The sequence below is a fragment of the Poeciliopsis prolifica genome, unplaced genomic scaffold (assembly GCF_027474105.1).
Source record: "Poeciliopsis prolifica strain line A6 unplaced genomic scaffold, Auburn_PproV2 SCAFFOLD013, whole genome shotgun sequence".
In the NCBI taxonomy this organism is placed as follows: domain Eukaryota; kingdom Metazoa; phylum Chordata; class Actinopteri; order Cyprinodontiformes; family Poeciliidae; genus Poeciliopsis; species Poeciliopsis prolifica.
In genome coordinates this window covers 351,207-374,753 of record NW_026562388.1, presented here as the reverse complement: position 1 = coordinate 374,753, position 23,547 = coordinate 351,207, and the positions used below count along the sequence as shown (strand labels likewise).

Sequence of the window (23,547 nt, the reverse complement as noted above, 5' to 3'; positions counted from 1 at the left end):
TATTAATACCATGATGGAGCAGAATGACACTTACTTTCATGGCTATACTATGAAATTCTCGCAAAGGCTTATTTAGCTGTAAGCAGAATATTTTTGCAGCAATAAAGTATAGAAAGAATATTTAAAATTGAACATTTTCAAGAGATTTAACAGAATGTCAAACACTTAGCAGCATGCTTGTACTTTTACATAGCACATATTTAATAAAGCAAACTTTATGAATTAAAATAATGAACAGGTAAACTACATGCCATTTACAATAAAATACTAATTGTGGGAAACGGACAGGAAATCAGTCGTGATCTATAAGAATAATTGAATGCACTGCAAACATTTCATTCATCTCATCTGGGAAGATATATTTACACGAATACAAAAAGCATTCTCTAAGTTTGAAACTTATGTCGGACAGGATGGATTTCGGCGATATCGAAGCTTTTGCTCCGATGAAATGCTGCTGAGCTGCAGCTGGACTCTGAACGGATTCCATTTTTCTAAACAGTCAAAGAAAAGCCGCATCCAGACGCAGTTGCAGCAAAGCCAAAAAAATTACAATTGAAATTAAAAAAAATTTTGTTATTGCACATCTGAAATCTCAACTCCAGCACAAATTGGTTCCAGCTTTAGGTAAACTCATTGGAACTGAAATCATTTTTTCCCCACTTTAAGCTCCTAATTCACTGAATGCGTGGAAATCTTTGCATTTCTTCTCATTTTCAGGCGTCGAGCCTCCGAAGCGGCAGAAACGGAGCGACTTGCCGAGATCTGATCGGTGGGCTCGCGCCTGCAGTTGGTTTCTGTCGGGAAGAAGTCTGGGAACGAAACTGGCTGACTTAACTTCTCTGGAACTTGGTGAAACTGAATGCTGCTTCCTGGTTTTTCTTCCCCTTTAGGAGCCAACGCATGACGTTTGTCCGGGTTAGACGCTCTGTGCGCAGGCACAGGGTCTACGGTGGGCTGTGAGCGCCAGGTGGGGTTTGCGGCCGTCAGTTCCCAGTCTTCAGGGGTAGAGGGTTTCCTCTCTTGATCTTTCTGAAGAGCTTTTAGGGAAACGCTGCGCCGCAACTGAACGGCTGCCGGGTTTTTTCTGAGCTCTGTGCAGCTGTGACTTCTAGAGTTCAGGAGGTCAAAGCAGTTCTTCTGGAGTCTGATAGACGATTGAACGGAGGGCACTAGAGCTTTGGTTTGGAGAGGAGACAGGGAAGGGGAGACTTGCATGGAATCGGGGGGCGGGATGTGACTGGTCTCAAATCCAGATGGAGACCTGTTGATGGATGCAGCGGACTTTCTGAGCCGTCCTGGAATAACAAGGACAGTGAGTGTGGATCATGCAAGTGCAATCCGGTTCTTTCACACTTTGTACCAACATTTTCTTGCAACTTTTCCAACCATTTCCCAACATTTTGTCATGTTAAAGCCACAACTTTTAGATATTTTACTTCGATTTTGTGCAACCGACCAATGACCAGGTGGATGAAAAGCAAACATTTGTTTGCAAGTAAAAAATCTGAAAAACATGACTTGGATTTGTTTTCAGCCACCTTTAAAGTAATAATCCTAAAAAAATAATACTAATAAAAAAAAAAAGAAGAACAAGCATGTCTGCACCTCACTCAACTTATCAGACTGAAACATAGAGGCGGCAGCATCATGCTGTGGAGACAGGAAAACTGGTTAAAAATAGGAAGATGGATGGGACTTTTTTCTGACTTTAATCCTCCAAGATCAAAAGTCAGAATTCTGAAAATGTTTTAATTTTGTAAAAACAAAGTCAAAATTCAGAGAAAAAAAACTGAATTCTAAGAAAAAGTGAAATTCTGAGAGAAAAAAAAGAATTCTGAGACAAACAACAAAATTCTGAGTGAAGTCAGAATTTTAAGAACAAAAAAAAAATCATAATTCTGAGAAAGAAAAAGTCTGAATTGTGTTTTTTCCAGTGGCCGTACTCCTCTTTCGTATCATCCAACCTGACAGTTTGTGTTTTTAGCAAAGAAGATCAAGTCAGAATTTGACCTGGAATTGCAGCTGGAGGTGATTCTACAAAGTGCTGCACGTCACACTATTAAAAATTCACTTTGTGTTGATCTACCACATACAATACTTAGAAACAAGTGGCCGTAACACAACAAAATGTGAAGAACTTCAAGAAGTGTGAATGTTTTTGGGAGACCAAGCAGAAGAACGCCACAGCTGGAGCGCTGAGGAGCTGCGAAAGGACGGCCAAGCGGCGAGAGCTGGAATGAACGATGTGTGAAAGAAAAGGCGAGAAGTCCGGTGTGGTGAAGCATGGAGCCGTTTATTCCTCATGCTCAACCATGACTAGAACCCGAGCTGCTTCTGCAAGAACCGTCTAACTTTCACCCAAAACATCACATCAGCTCCGCGTTCTAGTGCGTTTTACAGTTAGTTATACAAAAATGCCACATTTCGACAGGTAGACTATGAAGTAAAATACTTTAATCCCACTGCACCAAGCAGCTTTCAGGCACATGATAAAATATTGTGCAACATGACATTTCACCAAACTAGAAAAATATACACACAAAAAGCAGAATCTCAAGAGAACGTGGGTGAGGCCGAGCCGACAGCTGACATTCAGAGCGTTTCATCTTTTCTTTTCCTTTACAATAAATACAAGCGTTTGTGTTTCAACAGTTAGCAAACTCCAGCAAATAACGACAGTAAGCAAGATGTACAGGTCAGAGGTTTACACATAGTCACGGCACAATAAACTCAGTCATTTGAGGCTCTTTATTCTACATTAAAATGACATTTGAATGACTGTACAACTTTAATTAATGTTGCAAATATGAACTGATCACACCTGCTGCTCTATAAACGCAAACATATCGAAGTAGCATGCTGTGTTATTCAACTTTAGGAAATAAAACATGTATTTATTTTGTTATTTTAATGAAAAATCAGAAAAATCTTCAAAGTGTCAAACTATTTTTATCCGATTAATCGTCAGAATAATGACAAAAATAATTGTTTGCTGCAGCCCCACGTCCCTGGTTTTAAAAATTCGTCCATGTAGTGGTTAATCATTCGAGTAAGTTAATCATTTCAACCTGAAAAAGGAGCAGTTCAACTACTTAGGAAAGTCTGAAACAACTAGATTCATGTCAGCCACGACTGTATGTAAACTTCTGACCCGCCGCGTAGCTGAAAATAGTCAGAGCACTCACGGTAAGTACGTACTGCAATTACAAGAAGAGTAAAAAGAAAGTAAAACAGAACAAGAACAAAAGCTTCATTATTAAACACTCTCCTCACTCGGTGGTTGAAATGTCTCTATTTGCAGCGGAAGCAGAAAAGAGCTCAGACCGCTGAGCAGAACCGGTGAGCTGCTTCACATTTAGACCGCATGATGGTTTTCAAGGTTAAGGTTGAACTTCTAGAGTCATGAAAACAGAAATCCGTCATCGCCGTCGAGTCTTTCGTTAAGCTCTGCGTGATAAAGTGGCACAGCAGCAGAAAACTGGGGGATTAGGGCGTGGCAATAAGAGCATCAGCGGTAAATGATGAAAAGTCTTTCGGGAAGAGTGTGAAAGCTGAAGCTGGTGGGTCGGAATGCCAGAGCGTCGAGGAGGAAGAGAAGCCTCCGGAGTGTTTCTAGACCGAGGAAGAGGAGGGCTGAAGGAGAGAGGACAGGGCTCAGACACGGGTCAGGCTGTCGTTACCGTTCTCCAGGTTCTCGTTGCTCTCGTAGCAGCCAGAGTCCCGCGGCGAGTCGCCCAGGGCGCCGCGCCGGTCCAGGAGCAGCTTCTCCTGGGACTGGGCGCTCCGATCAGGGTCACTGCTTCCTGCAGCCACCAGCAGGGGGCAGACACTCACATTAGTGTCACATTTATATCTGAGCGTCTGCTTTTGTGTACGAATATTTTTATACATACACAAATTCCAAATTCAATTATTTGCTTCAGTAATTTTTTTCTGAAAGAAACAGAACTTTACTATAATTACCACATGACAGAAGGAATAAAACTTAAGACATAAAGGAAGAATTCAAAGATATCAAAGAAAGGAAAAAAGGAACGATACTGGAGACATGAAGAAAGGAAGCAAGGAAGGATATTGCAGAAAGAAAAGAAGGACGGACTGAATGACAAAATGAAGGAAGGAATGAAGGACATGAAAGAAGGAAGCACAGAAGGATATCAAGACATGAAGGAAGAAAAGAAGGAATCTGGATGGGAGGAAAAACAGGAGGAAATGTGGAAGGAAAGAAGAAAAAAGAAAAGAAAGGAAGGAAGGATACCAAAGACATTTGGTGAGAGCTGGAAAATGAATCAAGTGTGGGTTGAGTATTTTTCCTACTGTTACACAACATTGTGTTTTCTCCTGTCTTTGCAGGACGCCTGTCTGCGCCGTTTCAGACCCACCTTCATACTCCTGCAGCAGCTCCACGGCAGTGAGCAGCACCGCTCTGTGTTGGGGGTCCGTAATGTTCAGCTCGTCCAGGTCCTCCTCCTCCAGCAGCTGGAACGTGTCCAGATCCTCGTAGCCGTTAAAAAGGAAGGTGGGGAGATGCTCCTGTCGAGAGGAGAGCCGGAGATGTTTTTATAAACACTGACAAGTAAGTCATGAAACTAAATTAATCCAAAACAGATTTCAAAAAGCTCCAAATGCAGTTTGGAAGATTTCTCATGCATTTGGGTTTATTATACTTCTGAGCAAGAAGAATTGCAAACATAGGAAATGAAAGAAGTGGAAAAGTTTTTATTTACAATTAGAAAGCAGAAAGGTTAGAACTCTGAGCCGTCTGAGCCTAAACTCAAAATAATGATCGTTTTTGATTAATAAACACACCATCCGTAGGCGCTACCAGATCCCTTTGGGGTGTGTTCGTATTTAGCTGCATTCATTTTCACACTCAGATAAAATCCAATTAAACTGCGCTTGACAGCAACACTCTTTGGTGAGGAGGTTATTACTGGAGGAAACAAAATCTTAAAGTTATTTCCAGATTCAGTTAGCTGTTTAAAAATGAAGTTCGATGAAGAGCAAAAGCTTCAACCGATTTTCAGTCTCTAAGAAAGTTCTTCAAGCTTTGTGTAAACTCATCAGCTGCATGTTTTTCCAGTGTGTAGTCATGTTCTTCTGTGTTTCCCATTTTGAATTGTGGTCACAATGTGGGTTAGCCCTTCCCCTTGAGATCCTTACTTCAGTACCAAAAACTGCTGCGTGGTTCTGTCTGTGTGGCTGATTGTTGACATGTTTACCTTCAGATTAATGCGCTCCAGCAGCTCCTCCACCGATGTGGGTTTGGGATGCCGGGCCTTTCTCCTCCTGCGCGTCTTCTTGGGCTTCACCTCCTTGTTCAGAACATCCACATAGATGAACTTGAAGGTGCCGACTTTCCCGTTGAGCATTCCCATCCAGGTGCCCATCGGGGGCTTACTGATGATGTCGATCACGTCTCCACACTGCAATCAGAGCTTTGGTGTGAGTTTCTTTCAATATATAAGGTGTTGTCTATGTATTGTGTGATTTAGGGTGTTTTCACACCTTTTTGTCCGGTAGACTTGGTTTGATTCGGGACCAAAATTGCAACATTTGTTATATTTTCAGCTGATGCGGTTCCCTTCAAACAATCCAAAAATCCAAACTAATTGAAAACCTGTCCAAGCAGCCATTGCCTGTGGTGATGCTGCACCAAGAACTACTGAAGAAAGTGTCACAAAAACCTTAGAAGACACTGGATGCAACATTTGGTAGATGAAACTGGAGAGCTTTAAGATTTTAGAGGTTGCAGGATTTCTCTTTCGTTGCTGGTAAAAGACCACAAGGCATTTCTCCCATTAGCACTAGACTCATGTGTTTGGTTGTATTTACCCAGAATACCCTGCGCTATAGTCCACTTTCTGCTTTTGTAGTGGTCTCTCCGTTACGCTTGACATTCACTTGAACCGCATCAGAGTTCACTTCAACTGAACTGAGACCGTGGTTCTTAAATGGACTAGAGTTCAATCTTTTGCTCTGCATCAGAGTTCGATTGCTCCTTCCCCAAACGAACCGGAGTACGATTAAAGTGGACCAAACAGGGCTGGTATGAATGCAAACCTTCAGTTTGAGGGAGTCCGTGTCGTAGGGACTCGGGATGAAGTCTGTGTGAACCAGTGCGCGTCCACAGAAAGGTCCACGGTAAGGCAGCTCGTCTTCTTCTCCGTCCTCCGACTTCACACTTTCTCTGTTGCTGTTGGACGAGTCGGTGGTGCCGACCGTCTGGCCGCCTACGCAAATCACACACACAAAAAATAAATACATCAAGATCACGAGCCTCCATGGGCCGATCGGCAATTTTTCATCTGCTGTCTAACAGATGAAAAATGCTTGGACAAAAAACACAACACATCTGGTCAAACACAAACTAGGCGTTTCGTACCCAAGCCCACAACAGCGAACCGGGTGACTTACTCATGGAGCTCTGGCCACTGAGGGAGCTCCTCAGGCTCTCCACGGAGCCTCCTGGCTTCAGTTTGGGTTTCTCCAAAGAGTCGGAGTCGGTCTGAGGCGAGTGAGGGCAGCTGGCTACTCTGTCTGGACTCGACTGTGGCAAAGTAGACCAAAAATAAAAAAGTTATCACCAGAGTTTTTAATAGATTTGATGACCAAGCCTCAAAACGCCGTACCTGCTCAGAGAGAGAACAATGGTATCTCTTGGATATGTGTTTCCTCATGGTTTCCCTCACCGACTTGACTTTTTTACCCAGAGAAATCCGTGACAGTGAGGGAGACTTGACTTCGCCTCTCAAGCCGCTCTCTCCATCTTTTGTCTAATTTAAAAATGAGAATGAGGAGAATGGTTTAATGCCTTGGAGTAGTATTCACACATCACTCTGCTGCATTCCAAACACATACTCCACATAAGTTACAATGGGATGTTTTGAGCACGTATTCAACCCCTTTTACTCCTAAACAAACTCAATCACTAACGATTGTAACACAGAAAATGCTAAGAAAAAGTCTTGAAATATTTAGGAGTTGGTTAGCATAGTGTTGAAGTTAGCCCATTTTAAATTTCAGTAACATACAGTGCTGTCGATGTCAGAAGGGACTGTTTGAACGGAGCGACTGGTCAGGTCAAATCCTCCAAAGCTGCATGCTCTCTGCGAGAAAGCACAGAACAAAACAGCAAAAGTTCAGAGTTTGGAAACAGATACGAGGACCTATGGTCTGCACTGTATTTGTTCACTGTGCAGCACTTCAACATACAACCAGAAACTAATAGACTACACAAGAGAACTGAGTCCCATGTCACATAACTGATCTGGACTGAAAGAGGAAAGAAGTAAAAAAAAAAAAAAAAAAAAAACTGGTGAATGACCATACACAAGCTCAAAAATACAATATTTTTATGACCAGTGAACAGTCCTAAAGTCCTACCAACTGGTGTGAATCTGATACCCCTAGGATCACAGAAACACTCTTCGGTCTGGAAGCTGTTACTGAGTAAAGGAAACTAGGTATGTGCGCATCCTTAGGAAGTCTTAATGTATCTAAAATTAAGGCCTTAAAATATGTTATATTCATGCAACTGAAATCGAAACAGTTGAGGCTATCACTAACTACCAGCTAACATATCTTTTCTAGCTAGTCAGCTAACTTTAACTGTGTCTACCATGGGTAAGTGCAAATTTATTGCCACTTGGCTGGACAAAGTTACATTTCTATGGAGATATAAGTTTCAAAGTCCTTTAATTGTGGCCTTAAAAAGTCTTCAGTTGGAGTTGCTTCATGCAGATACTGATGTCTACAGTTAGCGATGCTGTGCTACTTGAAATATTACAATTCGGTTTCACTTCTGCACCGTTTTACATTGCTCACTGTCACACAGTGTGACGTAGCCCCTTCATATAAATCATATATCTTTCACTCATGGCAATGCTAGCAATGCGTAGTTTCCAAAATTGATGCCGGCAGATCAGAACATTCCAATTACCATGTATTAGAAAACAATCAGAACATTCGAACCAACATGATGCAGTTCTCCAGTACCATCAGTACTCACTCCATGATGGCTAAGCGAGCCCAGAGCCCGATGACGGAGCTCTCCGTCGGTCACCGACCGCGCCATTTTGGGCTCCTCTTCGCCGCACGCCTCCGTTTCCGAGAAGGAGGAGCCCTCGCCGGCCTCCCTCACGTCCTCCGCCACCCCGGCCTCCTGGTGAGCGGGGCTCCCGCTGGCCTTCCCACGGCCCTGCGCTACCTTCTGGCTGCTGCACCTGTCCAGACTGCTGGAGGACAGGGACGTGGTCAGGCTGTCGGAGTCCCTGTCGGGGGCCAGCTGCTTCTGCAGAGCCAAAGCCAAGGAGTCCAGGGGACAAACCAAGGGTTTCCCCTGGACTCCTGAATGCTGGGAGACACTGCCATCGCCACAGGATAGACGATCTACGCTCAGGCTCTCTGTGAGGGTAAAGAAACATAATTCACATGAAAACCTATCACATTCTTAGTAGATCAGGAATTTATGCATTATAAACAACTACAATCTGTTCGCTCAACTGCACAGTAAGAAATGATGCTCATTTAATCTCAGCAGAGGTTTAACCAGGGAAGCAACCAAGAGGTCCGGTGGTAACTCTGGAGGAGCTGCAGAGATCTTCAGTTCTCATGGGGATGCTCTTAACAGGAAAGCTTTTACGCCACAAATCTGGATTTTTTTTGTCCCCAGGCTTGGTGAGACGAAAGCCATTGTTGAAAGAAAGCTAGCAGAAGTCATGAGAGCAGCATCCTGCTTTGGGGATACATTTAATCACTGGGGACAGAGAAACTGGACGCGATAGAAGTTGTTTGTGTGGCAAAGGTCAACCAGTCAGTCCACATTTACAAATAGAATGAAACATGGTGTCAATTTCACAGCAAAAATGGGTTATTTATGCTGCTGTAATTTATATATATATATATATATATATATCTATATATATATATATATATATATATATATATATATATATAGAGAGAGAGAGAGAGAGAGAGAGAGAGGTCACCTCCGCCCTCACTTTTACAAAAAACTACATTTTTACAAATTTATTTTGCTTTTTGTGCAACTAAACTGTATATATTTTTAAATCACAACTTATTGACACAAAATTGTTTTGATTTTATAAATGTGGCAGGGAGCTGGTTGACCTTTGATGACCTCTGGAAACATGTTCTAATAGCTATAAACAAACGTTTTGCTGCACATATGCACGGCAAATTCACTCAGCAGAAAGCTGGTCCAAAAGTGACGGAAAGATGGATGATGTTAAATACAACAGAAATGCTGGGGGAAAAAAAAACAGGAACCAGAACCAGAGATTGATGCAGAGGTTCATATTCCAATCACCCAGAAATCAGCAAGAGCTACAAAGAACTGGCTTAGAGAAAACCATAATTATTTATCCCCTACCCTAAATCCAATTCAGAATCACTAATAAGAGTTGAAAGTTATCCACAGACTTTTGTACTGATGGAGCAACAACAGAATTCAGACTGTAGCTGAGACAAACCCCGACAGACCTGCAGCTGTGTGTGTGGTTTCACACTGAGGACAGAGAGAGGGTCAGCCGATCACTTTCACATTTTCAGTTGTGAAAAAAAAAAGTTCAAGGGTTGCTAGTGCTTTTATGTGTATGTATAGAGACAGAGGCTTCCGTACCGTCCGCTGCAGGCCTTTTGGACTCATCTATTCGGATCAGCTTCTTCTTCACTTTCCGAGTGGAGTTGACCAGTTTGTGGAGCCTTTTGAACGTCGGAGATTCCTCTTCATTGTCAGACTGCTCAACAGGCTACGAAAAAAAGATGTTTATTGTATCACTGCTGGATATTTAATTGAACATTTTCTATTTTTACAGAGAGTGACACAGTTTGCCTCTACTTCTCGTTGCAGGAAACCACAGAAGTATTACTGAGCATCAGGCAAACCATTAAGCTACGTGTGAAAGCAAGACTAAAATACAACATGTGAAAAGTGTGCTCGGAAATAACGTGAGGCACCGTCTGAACTGGAAAGCCAGCGTCGTGTCTAATGTCTGACCAGAACGAAGACGGCGCATGTAACCCAGAATATTCATCTGGAGACAAAACGACAGTCGATTATAAACAGAAAGTTTAACATGAGGGGAAATTAGAGCGAAAACAACAAATGAAGTTCATCAGAAGCAGAAAGGACGTTCAGATGAATCTGAAAAATGTGCCCTAATTTCCCCACTGGTGCATAAAAGAGCTGCGGCGTGCATAACAGTGGGCCTGTGCTGAATCCGGCCGCCTGCTGCAGCACAATGGGGGGTTAGCACTTTGACAGCAATGAATAGGAGTCCAGCCGGAGCCCTGCGGTTGGGAAAGGGCCCCGAGCTGCAGAGCTTTAGAGGGGCCTCGGTTCATCGCCGGGACACGGGCAGAGCCAAAGACGGGAAGTGCTGTCAACAGCTCAGCGGCCTTGGCAACAGCAAACCAGAGGCGCCGCTGCATGAGTTAGTGATTCAGAGGAAAACAACGACCGAAGGGCCTGGAGAGCGGAGAGACTCACGGTGCAGCTCAACGAGTCGTTTGTGCCGGGCCCCCAGGGGTCCGGGGACTCGCTTCGGCTCGTCTGTCTGCTCTGGGTCTCAAACTCCTTCAGCTGCAAAGAGAAACAGAAGCTTTTCTGTTGGTTTATTGAGACGAGGGACGTTTGTCGTGAGAAGCATTTAATTAATTTAGCTCAATAATTTCCATTTGAATGATTTAGCATTTTTCTCTTTTTATCAAAAGTTGGATTATAAAAGTCCTCAGTCTAGTGCTGTTATCTAAACTAGGTCCTGTTTTTGAAGGAAAATTTTGTTTACAGAAACTTCATAATCCCTTTTATTTGTGATTTCTATTGTTTTGTTTATTTATGTTGGATGTTTAAAATGTCTTCCAGCTCCAGTGTTAAAGGTTCATTAGAATGTAAAGTTTATTGATCTTTGAGAACGTGCTCTTGCATTATTATGCCGTTACTGTTATGCTTACTTGAACATGGTCACAAAACAAGAAAATTATTGTGCATCGCAATAACTTCAAGGACAATTTATCACTCAGAGAGTTGTAAATATGGTTTACAGTTCAACAGTGGTAAAGAGAATGGAACACATTTCATTTGTTCTTTTAGGATAAAAGAATGATGTTTGACTGTATAGATGCATCTCACTGCATTAGATCTTCAGTAAATTCGACATGGGAAACATTTTTCTCAAATACATATTCAAAACATTTATTTTTCTTAATTTTGATGATTGTTATAACATCATGAAGTGTGAATATTCATGAACTTAAAAACGATTTTTTAAAAATCCAAATAAGCAAAGTTATGGCTATGCTAACACTATTGAGCTAACGGTTGTCAGTCCTATAGTAAAAGGTTTAAATCAAAAACAGGTCAGTGCTGGAAAAGCTGGTTGTTTACAGAATACTGTATTAACCTTTTCTTTTATAGGAAAGTTGTGTGGAAGGAAAAATGTAGCAGCATATGTTTACAAATGACTCCTACAAAACTATCTAGGAAATGTGCGCTGCAAAAGTAGCATGAGCTTCCCTAACACCTCAGCAAGCTGATAACGTTGACAGTATGCTGCATGGATGCAGTAATTTATGCAAAAACAACCCAGATATGGAGTAAACACACTGCTTTTTATTGATATGATGGAATATTAAACTTATTTGAGAAACAGAATTTGGAGTTTTGCTGCATTCATCAAAATTTATATAAAGACATGAAATAAATCACTCTGTCTTTATTGAATCTACATGAGTTTCAGTTCTGTGTTTGAATTTAATGTTATGCATTTATCTCCACCTGTTTGCACATTTTAAAAATTTTTTTTAAAGAAACTTTTTTCTTTGTTGATTATATTAGTTTGTCTCGATTCACTGTAAATTCTCTGTTTTGAGACTAAAATATTTAGAGCTCCATACCCGTGCGAGGGCTTCCTCTATCGAGATCATGTTCTCCTTCACCATCATCATGAGCTGAATGCGTTCTTCATCGCTCATCGTGATCTCGCTGGCAACGAACCCAACATCGTCACCTGAAACAAACGAGCACAGCTGTTTAAATCAGCCGCTCAAATAACAATAGTAATTGAGCTATATTGTTCAATAATTTGTATTAGTCACATTGTTTTTTTTGTTTTTTGACCTTTTGAAGTCTGGCGCAACACTCCCTTCTGTGACTTGCGGAAACTCTGCCATAAGGACTTGCTCTTTTTTCTCGCATCCCATTTTCCTGAAGAGAAACACGCAAGGAGCTTTTCTACTTTGACAATAAGAATGAAAGCATGATTATGGAAGAGTCGGGAAATATGAGAACTCCAGTAAAAAGTTCTTCTTACCTCCTGATCCATCGTCCGAGCTGGATTTGTGGACAGAAAACCTGAAAAAAGTAAATCTACATTGAACTTTTGAATTGTTTCATTGTAAAGTCAAACCCCTGACCGGAGCCAGTACCTTCGATCCAAAATCATTCTCTTCATCCTCAATCCCTTTTCACCATTTTTCACTCGCTTATCAAGAAGTCTTGTCTATCTTCTCCACTTACGCAAGAGTCGCAAAGAACAAGCCCATGAAAACCCAGAAGGAATCACAAAAGTGCAGTGTGCCTCATGACAACAGCGGGGCAAATTAAAGCGGTGGAAACAGATGAAGCAGACTCTGTGCTGCTCCGCGTTGATGAACAGAGGTCAGCGCTCTGCGGCCATCGCTGGAACAATGGAGGCCTTTTCTCGTCTGGTTGGGGTTTTGTGGCGGCAGCAGCAGCACTGTGGCCTCTGAATTCCCCACACGCTTTCACACTCCCTCCCTCCCTCTGTCTGTCTGTCTGTCTGTCTGTCTCTGGGCTCTTTGTTGTGCATGACTGTCAGTCCCTCCCTCAGCTGACTCCTATTGTTGTTTCTGTGCATTCGTCTCCAAACAGATCAGACCTGGTGAAAAGAGATTGAGGATGAAGAGAATGATCTGTGAAGAGAATCAACCATTCTCTTCACAGAAGACATGCAGGTAGAGCAACTATAAGGTCCAGCAATAAATATTTGCCTTATTGTATTAGTATTTTACAGAAGCCAAATATAAACTAAGCCCTTCTTATGTTGGATTGGAGGGCCTGCTGACCATTACCCTAATCTTTAACTCCACATGCAGGTAACCAGCTGGGCGGCTGCGAAACAACATGACTAAAATATTGTTTCAGACCCAAATCTGTTGGATTAACTTTACATTTGAGTCTTGTTGCCACCGCAACAGTTTTCACATTAAAGAGGGTTGATATCAGTGCATTAATGCCTGGCTGTGCTGTGTTTACTGATCAAAACTGGATTGAATTTCTGAGTTTTTGACAGGCCAGATACCGGTGAGAGCTCGTTATGTAATTTTGGTACATTTCTAATTCATCATAGTCAACTTGGTTTTGCATTTGAGATTTTTAACGTCATTTGAATTTTTCTAGGCTTTTGTTTTAACAGATTTTCTTTAAAAAGGCTGCTGTGTTTAGATTATATATAGCTATGCTACAGCTTTCCACATCACTCCTAATAAAAAGTGATTTTATGTTGTGCACGATTACATTATAAAAGTGGACAAATTATTATGTTAGCCTCAAATAAATTCAGCAGGCAGTGGAGCCTGACAACAGCAGATCTAATTATAATCCCTTTTTGTTTGGCAGCTAATAGTCAGTCAGCTGTTTCGCTCTTCCTGATGTAAATCCCGCCAAAGAATTTAGGAATAAAATTAGATTTTTAACTGTGACGTTGAAATTTTAAGAAAAAAAATGTGAGAAATAAAAATATTTTTGATTTGATACACATTTTCAGGCTTGTGAGGTTATTTGCAACAATATGCTTTCTGGCCACTAGGGGGAAGTATGCGCGTCTTCTGAATAGATGTGAAAGTTGAGTAACTAATCCATTCTTTTGTTTCCTACAACTGTATCCAGATTTATGGTCAGACTGGTAGTTAGAATAAAATGTCTGGACTCTTCCTCTCTCAAACAATCTTAATCGATTAATCACGACTCTTTGGCATTAGTCATCAACTGTGTCCGAGTTTATAAATCTGATTCAGCTTTCTGATGACAAAAAACGTGAGTAATCCTTGTAAACCTTCAGAAGAGACAATGCAGGAAAGGAAGGAAGTGCGGAGGTTACGCAGAAACGCTTCATAAGTGGGACTGCGGGGTCAGCAGGAAGGGGAGGAAACGCAAGTGGCCTCAGGACCCGACGGAGATAATGCAGCAAGCCCAATCAGGCCGCAGCCCACAGACGTAGACCCAGACTGTAGATCCTAGATCTGACCCTCCCTTTACTGAGGGTCGCCATCGGTTTTGTTTGTACCTTCTCTCAGTCTCCGGAGTCGATGTGCTGCTGCTGAGTCCAAGAGATTCCTGAAAAGATGAGAATCAATCGATGAGACATTTCAGAGTTTCAAATCTGGATCACTGAAGGTCACAAAACTATTGCTTCACGTTGTGTTTGAATGTGAACCAGCAGCAGATAAACTGCCCATGTTCCGCCTCGTGTTTACATCTGAAACAACGCGAAAGCCGCAGTTTCACGGACAGTTTTTCCGCATCCCCAGTGGGTCACATGTTACTTTTTGGCTTCTCACGTTACTTTGCCCGGCGATTATCATGACCCGGCGACCCCTTCCGGCCGCCTATCGAGCGGTCTTGTCTTGCTGACGCACAGAACAGGAAGCGGCAGCGTCCTCCTGGGGTCTGACACTCACCTGGACCTGAGAGCGGAGGTGAGGCGATGCGGCCGCTGAGTCAACCTTTCCCTGAAACACAGTGCAAGCAGACGAGTAAATCACAGTGTCATCGTAATGAAACACTTGGCTTGAGGTTCGTCTGGTTTATATGGTCAGTAAACATTTTCAAAGTGTTACTTCAACCTTTGTTTAATCACGTCTGAGCCCAAACGGGGCAGAACATCAACACCTACAGGCAGTTTGTTTGGAAAATTGAGTTTTTTTTCTCTACGCTTTAATTATAGTGGATGTAAAAATAGCAAATTTTTCTGATAAAATGTCAAATTTTTGTCCTTTTTCCACCTTTGGTGGCCCAAGCAATAACAACCAGGCTGTTGCAATAAGCAATAAATCAATTAACCGTAGTTAAATGGAAAAGATTTTAAATGTGTTATTTTTCTCTTTCTGTCCAAAACTGACTAAATCGTCAGTTTGGTGCTTTGGTCTCAAATAACTCTTATTTCAGGGACAGTTTTGTTTACAGAGACTATTTGTTGTTTATGTTAGTTAGTTAGTTTTTAGTTTATTTTTAATATTTTAAATGTCTTCCATTTCCTGTATTAAATGTTCATTACAATTTAAACTTTATTCATCTCTGAGGATGTGCTCTTGCATTATTTTGCCATTATTTTACTTAAAAATGGTCTCAAAACAACAATACTATGGGACAATTTATCATCCAGCAAAATTTGTTATCGTTACAGGACTAAATCTGCATGCAGACTCACAGAAAAATAGAATATAAAGCACATATAAACACAGAATGAAGGATACAAATATTGTACAGTGAGGGAAAGATCACCGACAAAATAAAGGGATAAATCTTTTGAGAGAAAAATGTATAAAAGGGAAAAAAAAAACCTCTGCAATAACAACAACCCTAATCATCACCATATTTATAGTGAAACATAGTGGGGGCAGCATCATGCTGTGGGGCTGCAGAATCAAAATCGTTCAAATCTTACATCTTCTTCAAAAGGAAAACCGCTTAATGGGATGAAAACTAATGTTTTGGAATGGCCTAGTCAAAGTTCTGAACTAAATCCAAAAGAAAATCTGTGGGGTTACATGGAGAGATTAATAGAAATATCATTTTAATCTATTATTTAATTTATTATTATTTCAGTCTACTGATGCAGACTGAAATAATTAAAAGGTGCTTTAAAAAGAAAGTATGAGCTTGTTAATTTACTTAAACATGTAAGTATTAATATTAATGCTTATTAATCAAAAAGTCAGCAGTTAGTATCAATGTTGGAGTTAGCGCAACAGCCGATTTCATTTAATTTGAAATATAAGATGGTGTATAAAATAGAAAAATTAGTATTAAACCAATGTTTCAGAGTTTTTAAAGCTGGAAGAGGTGCCACAGATAAATTAAGAGTATTAGTTAATTACGTTAATGTTAGTTTAAGATTGCACATCTGGTCAAAATATTTACTTTTTTTTTTAAAAATGTGCCTCTGAAAAATTTTGTTTAAAATATGCAAATTAAATGCCACTTTAAAGATAGGGAATTGATGTAAACTGTTTAATTATGATTTAATTTGACCTAAAAGAAAACACAAAAACTGACAGGACACTTTCCAGAGCCTCTTTGTGAGAGCAAAATAAATACCCCTCTTTTGTAGTTAGCAGGAGAAAATAGCAGCCTGGAAAGACAAAACATGTTATTGAGGCTTCTGGTGTTTACAACGAGCTGCACACCTCTGCTGCAGGCTGTATATTTATCCCGAGGAAGACATTTAATCTTCTCTGCTACCTGAACAAAGCAGATTTTTCCAGTGACGACAAACTTTGGGGGGAAAAAACAAAAAAAGAAAGAAAAACAAACAAATAAAAAAAATGGTAAAAGATTCCTCACCATCTCCATCTCTTGCACTAATTTGCGTTTCCGTAGCTCCTCCATCCGTTCGCACACGTCGCTGAGGGAGGTGCCGTAGTACTGAGAGTACTCCTGGGCCAGGTCATCAAGGTTCCCCACAGAGCCATCCTGCCACACACACACACACACACACACACACAGAGGTGTCACAAAACAGAGGAACTAAAGGAATCCCTCCACCGTGGTGATAAGCCATTGTTTGAAACTTTTGCTGCTGTCAGTGGCAACACACACAAGCAGGAAGTGGGAGAGATAAAGCACCAGGAGGGCAAAGGCTGTGATAAAGCCTGTATCTTCACCAGAGCTGTCATGTTCCTGCTCAGATGTGACCTCTGCGGGGGAAGGAGAGGCTCCGTCTGACGCAACTCCGACACTCATCGTCCTCGAAGCCATGGAGACTCGACCCGAGAGGCCGTGGGTCGGCCTACCGTGACCCACCAGGAGTCGGTCACGCAACTCCACTTCAGGTTCCTTCAGTTGTGAAACTCAGAGGTTTTGGAGGCTTTTCACTGCGTGATAGATTCATTTTTCAGAACATGCTCTTTCCGGTTAATATGTAAAAAATAAAAATAAGTATCTTTTTACTTTTTTAATTCTCTCATTGGTCAATACCGATCATCAGTTTTCTCTGACATCTGATCTGTTTGTGTTTTTTGTTCTTTTTGTATGATTGGGTTTCGTCCTACTTCGTCATGATATTTTGAGGTATTAATGCAATAATGATAAAATTTATGATAAAAAACTACTTACTGTCTTCTTGAATGCAACTTTGTGGCTGTGAATGCAAAAACAAACGCCTCTCTCCCCAACTTACATCGTCTTCCACATGACGCCACTTATTTAAAGAAGTGATTTATAAGTCATGTTTTCAAATGTACTGCTATTTATTGATGCTCTTGTGGAACAAACTGGACAAAATGATGAACATTTCTAATAATGTCAGTTTGCTTTTTGGTCGTCTAACATCTTCACTGGAAATTGTAATTTTCAGTTTAAACGATACAATAATCGCTCACACCTAATTGATCTCAATTAGAGAAACGTTAAATGATCAGTATTAAAATCAATTCCTGACACTCCTAGTCGACATTCTGTCATTGATGGTTTCCGTAAAACTAGTAGATTTCTGGTTTTTCTTCAGGTCTGACCTGCAAACCTCAACATGTTCCTCAGGTCTATGACACAAAGAGAAAAAAATGCACTGCAGATTATTGATAGAGATATTGATTATTTATCTTAGGGTTTCTAAAGTTTTCAATGTGAAGCAAATCTGCAGAGTTTCAATATCTTTAGTAAGTTAATAAATGATACCGTAAATATTGTTACAGGAGCCAGCTTTAAATATCAAACCTTTCAAGACAAAGATGAAAGAAAAGGAAGAAAAGGAAAAAGAAGAATAGAAAAATAACCAACAACTCCAGGAAGAAAAGAATGAAGGAGAAAAAGAAGAAAGGTAAGAAGGAAGACCAACAAATGAAATTGACATATGGAAGTAAATGACTGCAGAGAGGCATGAGGAAGAAAGGAAGGAAGTAGACAAGGAAGGCTGATGGAGTGAGGTAGAGAGGGAGAAAATAGGGACAGGAAGGAGAAAAGGAGGACAGGAGAGACGGCAGAAACAAGAAGAACACGACTGTGGAAGCAAAAAGATAGAAAGGAGGAAGACTGGAATGAGGACTGGGGTCAGAAGAAGAAAAGGGACGAGGAGGAAAGAAAAGATTTAATGGAAGGAGGGAAGAGGAAGATAAAAGCGGGCAAGAAAGTGAAGCAGAAAGGAGACGGAAGGAAAGAAGGGACTAACAGTGAAGGATGAAGGAAGAGCATAAATAGGAAGAAAGGAAGAATGAAGAACAGAGAGGGAAGAAAAAGAATATTTGGATAAAGAAGTAACAGAAACATCAGGAATAAAGGGTGGAAGAAGGAAACTTTAAGTAAAACGTTTTGCATGCTTATTCAGACCTGGAAAATCTTTAAATCAAACTTTTTATTTTGGAATGAAATTTAAACAAGCGGCATCAAAGTGTGTGGATGGAGTCGATGAGTTTATAGTCTGGGGGGAAAAGAATAGCAGCTCCTTTGATGCATTTAAGGAACAGAACAAAAATCTGACTTTCTTGATAAGAGGTCTATTTATCTGTTATCCACCTTTAGAAACCAAACGCCACACTATAAGCTCCAAAAACCTGGGAGGCCCTTTAGCACACAAGCACACGCTGCGTCTGTAATAAGCAGGTACTACGCTCATAAACCGCTGCACAGATCATCATCATCATCATGCCTCACCCTGACGTTATGCAAATGCTCCGACTGCAGTGGAAAGCGATACTCTGGACTCTGTCGCCTCGTGTCAAGACAATTCGTGACTGGTCCGACTGTCCAGAAAAAAAGAGGCCCATTCATCGCGACCCCGGTGCCAAACGGCCTGAGGAATCCTGCCTGCTGTTCGTACGCTCAATAAATAAGAGCAGGAGCGGGTCTGAGGAGCTGTGCGCTGTGCCTGGCAGCAGCCACTCTTCTGCCTGCAACTGCCACCGCTTCACATAAGCAGCTCTTTGTACCCGCAGCCACATGATACGGCAGCAGCCTCAGCGCTTATTCGACATGGTCTGGAGAGAGCGTATAACCCCGACTAGCCTCCATCACGGATGGATGTGCATGTATAAAAAAAACAGAAACAAAATCTTCTTTTCCAGTTTCTCGTGCAAATATCTTAGCACACTTTTATTGAGAGGAAGATAACTTAAAAGTAACTTTCGAGCAAGAGACAGGAGCTTATTTCAAGTAAATAGTTCCTTGATATTGATTGAAAAAGTTTAGTTTCACTTCTAACGTGGGAAAAATGTCATGCTGTAAGCATAATACTTTTCCTTATCCGTATTAACAACTTATTTACATAAAATCAGCTCTTATATTGCGCTTAAAAGCTACTTTTACTATGAGTTATCTCAAGTGTACCAAGATATCTGCTCTAGTATGAATTTGTTTTTTTTTTTTGCAGTGTTTTCACAGCCGTCAGCTAATGGTCGGTGTTCAGGCCAAAGCTGCAGCGTGACACTTCAACCACAGAGGTTTTAAAAAGAAGAGTGCGGTGTCACGTTTCCCAGCATCACACTGCGAAACAAAAGATCTGCATTACCCTGGGGGTCCAGGGTGTGAGTGTTTGTACAGCTCATCTGACTTGTCTTCAGTAAACCAGGCCAGTCATGTACTTCAGGATGTTAGGAGACTTTGTTCCTGGGTTTGCTTTCAAAAGGACTTTTCACAATAAATGATTAACTGAACATGAACGTCAAGGTGGACTAAAACTAGAGATTTGTGTGAAAAGTAAGAAATGTAAGGAACAGATGGATGCAGAACCAGCTTTATGGATTTTGCTTCAAGGATGTTTGAAAGTTAGTGACAGTTTTGGATGTGTGTGTATGCGTGTGTGTGTGTGTGTGGGGGGGGTGTTTTAAAGGTTCCCCGAGTCGTCAAAGTGAAATAATGACCTAAAACAGAATCAAATCCACACGTCAAACGGTCAGAAAGCACGCACAACGTCTCGCTCTGTAGCAAGAAAACTGATTTCTTCAATGAATCTCCAGAGGAAAAACCGCATTCACAGGATAACATTCCAGCGCAAAACATTAAAAAAAAAAAAAAAAAAACACTCACCACAAACAGGCATCTGGCTGCCAACAACAGCTATCCAGCAGCGGCAGCAGCGTTTAGTCCTCCCACAGCTCTGTTAAGTGAAACGCTCGGTTCAGAAACTTAACTCAGTTTAGAGAGCGGAGGACAATACATCCTGCAGCCAGAGGAGGGGTGGAGAGGGGAGCTCGATGCACATAAATTAGACAGTCTGGCTGCGGGGAGGTTGGGGAATTTGCAACCACATATGACGCTGGCTGCAGCTGGGTGGAGCCGTCGACTCGCTCCAGCTGCGGCCCACGGGGGGAATTGGCTGACTCATGGATCTGCTCTTCAAATAAACTACCACCTCGAAGTGCTGCTCTGAAACTGCAGGGGCGCTCCTCTGTTGACCTCAACGTACGACTCGGCACACAGTGATGAGGTGAATTATATGTCCAAAGGTAGGTTTTGATTTCTGGTGTTTTACATACCGATACAGGTAAAAGTAATACTTTTCACTCAAACCCCCCCCAAAAAACAAGTAAAATTAAAGAGCAGCGATTCAAAGCAAACGAGATAAAAACCTATAAATCAACAAACTGAGTCAGAACTAAATCACAATCAGCTTTCCCACAGTCTCCCTGAGGAGGAAAGTCATTTCAAAACAATTCAGGATACAGAATGAGTCTTTGGATTCTTGCCTCGCTAAAACCGATGGCACTACCAAATACGGAACAATCCAAACAAACAAAGTTTTTTACATTTTGTCCCCCAGTTTATAAAAAAATTGGTACTTTGCTTCAAAGTTAGAAAGATCCCAGGATGAAAGGACAAGGAAACAGTCCACTTAACGCCACAGAAAGGGCAAGCAGAGGCAGACATGGCTGTTTGTGAGCATAAAGTTTCCCAACTATGGTTCTTCCTTTTTATGTGCTCTGATGCCGTGAATCGCATTAATACAAAACCACAATTAAATCCACTTTCTTCAAACATTATTCCCAATGACGACCACATTTTGTTATCCATAACATGTTTATCATTAGATTTAATTTCATTTTTAGGGTTAATTGACTTTAGAAAACTGTAGATGGACTTAAGAGTTTGAGTGGCATGACAGACTGTGGCATCAAAATTATGTATTGGCAGCTGCATTACTGTACTGCATTTAAATTGTTGCAAAGTGAGACTTTTGGCTGCTTCCATTCACTACTGTTACATTTTATACAATGATGGTTCACCAATTCACAGTGGTTTGGTGACAGTTGTTAAAAAAGAAAATGCACCTGCAGGTTACAATGCAGGTTTCAAGTGGTGAATGCACAATGCACTTTTAAACATGTGAGATTTGCCGGTCTGCTAGGTCTCTCAGACTTTTCTGCTGACTTCCTCCTCCTCGCCGGACAAATCACCATGTACATCTTCATTTCATGAGCTCAAACTGAAGCCAGAGATAAAATAAGAATGATTTCTTCTTGAGTGACCATTTTGTCATGCAACCACATATGTCCAAATTTATAGTTTCAAATGTAACATTAAAATGCTTCAGTAACATTTGGCCACAATCACAGCTTGCTGAAACAGCCTTTTTCACACTTTTTCCTAACTTAAGACATAAAAGTGAATGTGACTATCAACAGCAAGAAGCCAGCATTGCAAAAAGACAAAATATTATCAGGTATCTGTGGTCTAATTTCTAGTTTAAACAACTTACTGCATTTTAATAAAGACAAAACAAACTTACAAGTAACGTTTTTCCACAAGAAACAGGAGCTAGTTTTAATGGGGAAAGTATCTTGTTAATGAAACAATCTGCCAGTGAAACTAGTACTTTTTATTTCTTAATATTATTAAGGAATTTCTTAGTTAAACAAGCTCCTATTTATTTATATTTTGTGTTTTTGCAGAGAGTAGACAACTGAAAAACTTTGACAAAACTATTATAGTTTTTGTCAAAGTTTTAAATTTCTTTTACCATCCATAAGTTTCTAGTAAAGCCTTAAACTGTGAACTTTGTACCAAGACAAAACCCTAGATTTTGTTGTAGACTTTTGTTTTTCTGTGCTTGGCACACTGACGAGATTTGCACCAATGTTCAGCTGGCAGACAGGTGGCCTCGCATTTAACCCAAGAAAATCTCAGCATAAAGAGGACTTTGTGGTCAACTGGTTGACTGAAGGCATCCCATTTACAAATGCTTTTAAAGCAGTCCAAAGAATAACCATTCCCCACCATCACTCTCAATTATAAAACGTGATCACAAGCCGTTCGTTTTTTTTATTTTTCCAGATCTGTCTCATCCGTCTAACAGATGTTCTTCCAAGGCTGGTTTCAGATTAAGCTGCCTACATCTCATTAGGGAGAATTGGCTCGCTAACTTAATTGTCTAAAATGTTTAGTCTTTTTGTGATTTAGTCAGTTTTCTCATGCAAAAGTGAACTAACATCTGAGACTTCTGTTTCTATGTGCAGGACGAGTGACATTGTCATGACCACACAGCTTTACTGTTCTGCAAAAACACAAAATATTACCAAACATTTCTCTCCAGTTTATAGTGATAATTTCCCAGTGAACTTGAAATGACACCAAAGTAACTTTACAGCAAGACACAGGAGCTTGTATTAAGTCAATAATAGTTGAATATGGATGAAAAATACCAGTTCAATTGGCAGATTATTTTCTACACTTAACTTGTTTTGAGGGGTATTTTTTTGCAGCGTGATCATTTTCAGCATAGCATGATGCACTCTAAAGAGTCTGGAGATGTTTTTACTGAAATGACGAGCAGCAACGACGTCGACGCCGAGGTCTTTCCTGCTTGATGTTGTGGGAGCAGGAACACAAGAAAACAGAAACCAATTGATCAATTAGGACATGGTTCATGTGCTCATGTTTTCAGTTTAAGATTATTCATGTATTTTTAAAACAAATTAAATGATCGATAGTAGTGGTCATATTAGTATCCGTTTCCTCCCCCTTGATGCATCAAATGTAAAGCACATAAATTGTACTTTCTATAATATCCTGATTCTGTAAAACACATTTAAGAGAGATGTGAAAAATAATTACTGCTATTATCAACACCAGTCGTGAGCAACAGCTACCCAGCAACCCCCACCTCAGAGGAAACGAGCATAAATAAAAGATACGGTTTCAGAGAAACAGGCCAGCAGTACGTAATCCGCATTAATGTGTGGATGCTGAGCACAGACCCGGATACATCTGTGTCAACGCAACACACCAGTAGGGGGCAGCAAATGGTTACTTACGTGCCCCTTTCCCAGGTCACACGAGTGCAGAGGCAT

The 23,547-nt window shown here is 40.9% G+C and overlaps 1 protein-coding gene across 4 annotated transcripts in view; it reads right to left on the bottom strand.

Annotated features, from left to right (window-relative positions):
* Positions 1–89: 89 nt before the first annotated feature.
* sash1b (SAM and SH3 domain containing 1b) overlaps positions 90–23,547 on the bottom strand; it is a 57,701-nt gene continuing 34,243 nt past the window's right edge. For 2 of the 4 annotated variants that reach the window (XM_055038339.1, XM_055038340.1), the window contains 17 exons: positions 16,613–16,741; positions 14,728–14,778; positions 14,334–14,383; positions 12,339–12,379; positions 12,146–12,232; positions 11,923–12,035; positions 10,517–10,609; positions 9,647–9,776; positions 8,015–8,409; positions 7,038–7,112; positions 6,636–6,779; positions 6,421–6,553; positions 6,067–6,236; positions 5,226–5,429; positions 4,386–4,536; positions 3,684–3,806; positions 90–1,298 (listed from right to left, as the gene is read on the bottom strand). In XM_055038339.1, coding sequence (XP_054894314.1) covers positions 673–1,298; positions 3,684–3,806; positions 4,386–4,536; positions 5,226–5,429; positions 6,067–6,236; positions 6,421–6,553; positions 6,636–6,779; positions 7,038–7,112; positions 8,015–8,409; positions 9,647–9,776; positions 10,517–10,609; positions 11,923–12,035; positions 12,146–12,232; positions 12,339–12,379; positions 14,334–14,383; positions 14,728–14,778; positions 16,613–16,741 — 2,715 coding nt within the window. In that variant the 3' untranslated portion in view covers positions 90–672. Of the gene's footprint in view, positions 1,299–3,683; positions 3,807–4,385; positions 4,537–5,225; positions 5,430–6,066; positions 6,237–6,420; positions 6,554–6,635; positions 6,780–7,037; positions 7,113–8,014; positions 8,410–9,646; positions 9,777–10,516; positions 10,610–11,922; positions 12,036–12,145; positions 12,233–12,338; positions 12,380–14,333; positions 14,384–14,727; positions 14,779–16,612; positions 16,742–18,916; positions 19,135–20,287; positions 20,450–23,547 lie in introns of those variants that run through there. The other 2 variants (XM_055038342.1, XM_055038341.1) reach the window with 2 other exon arrangements.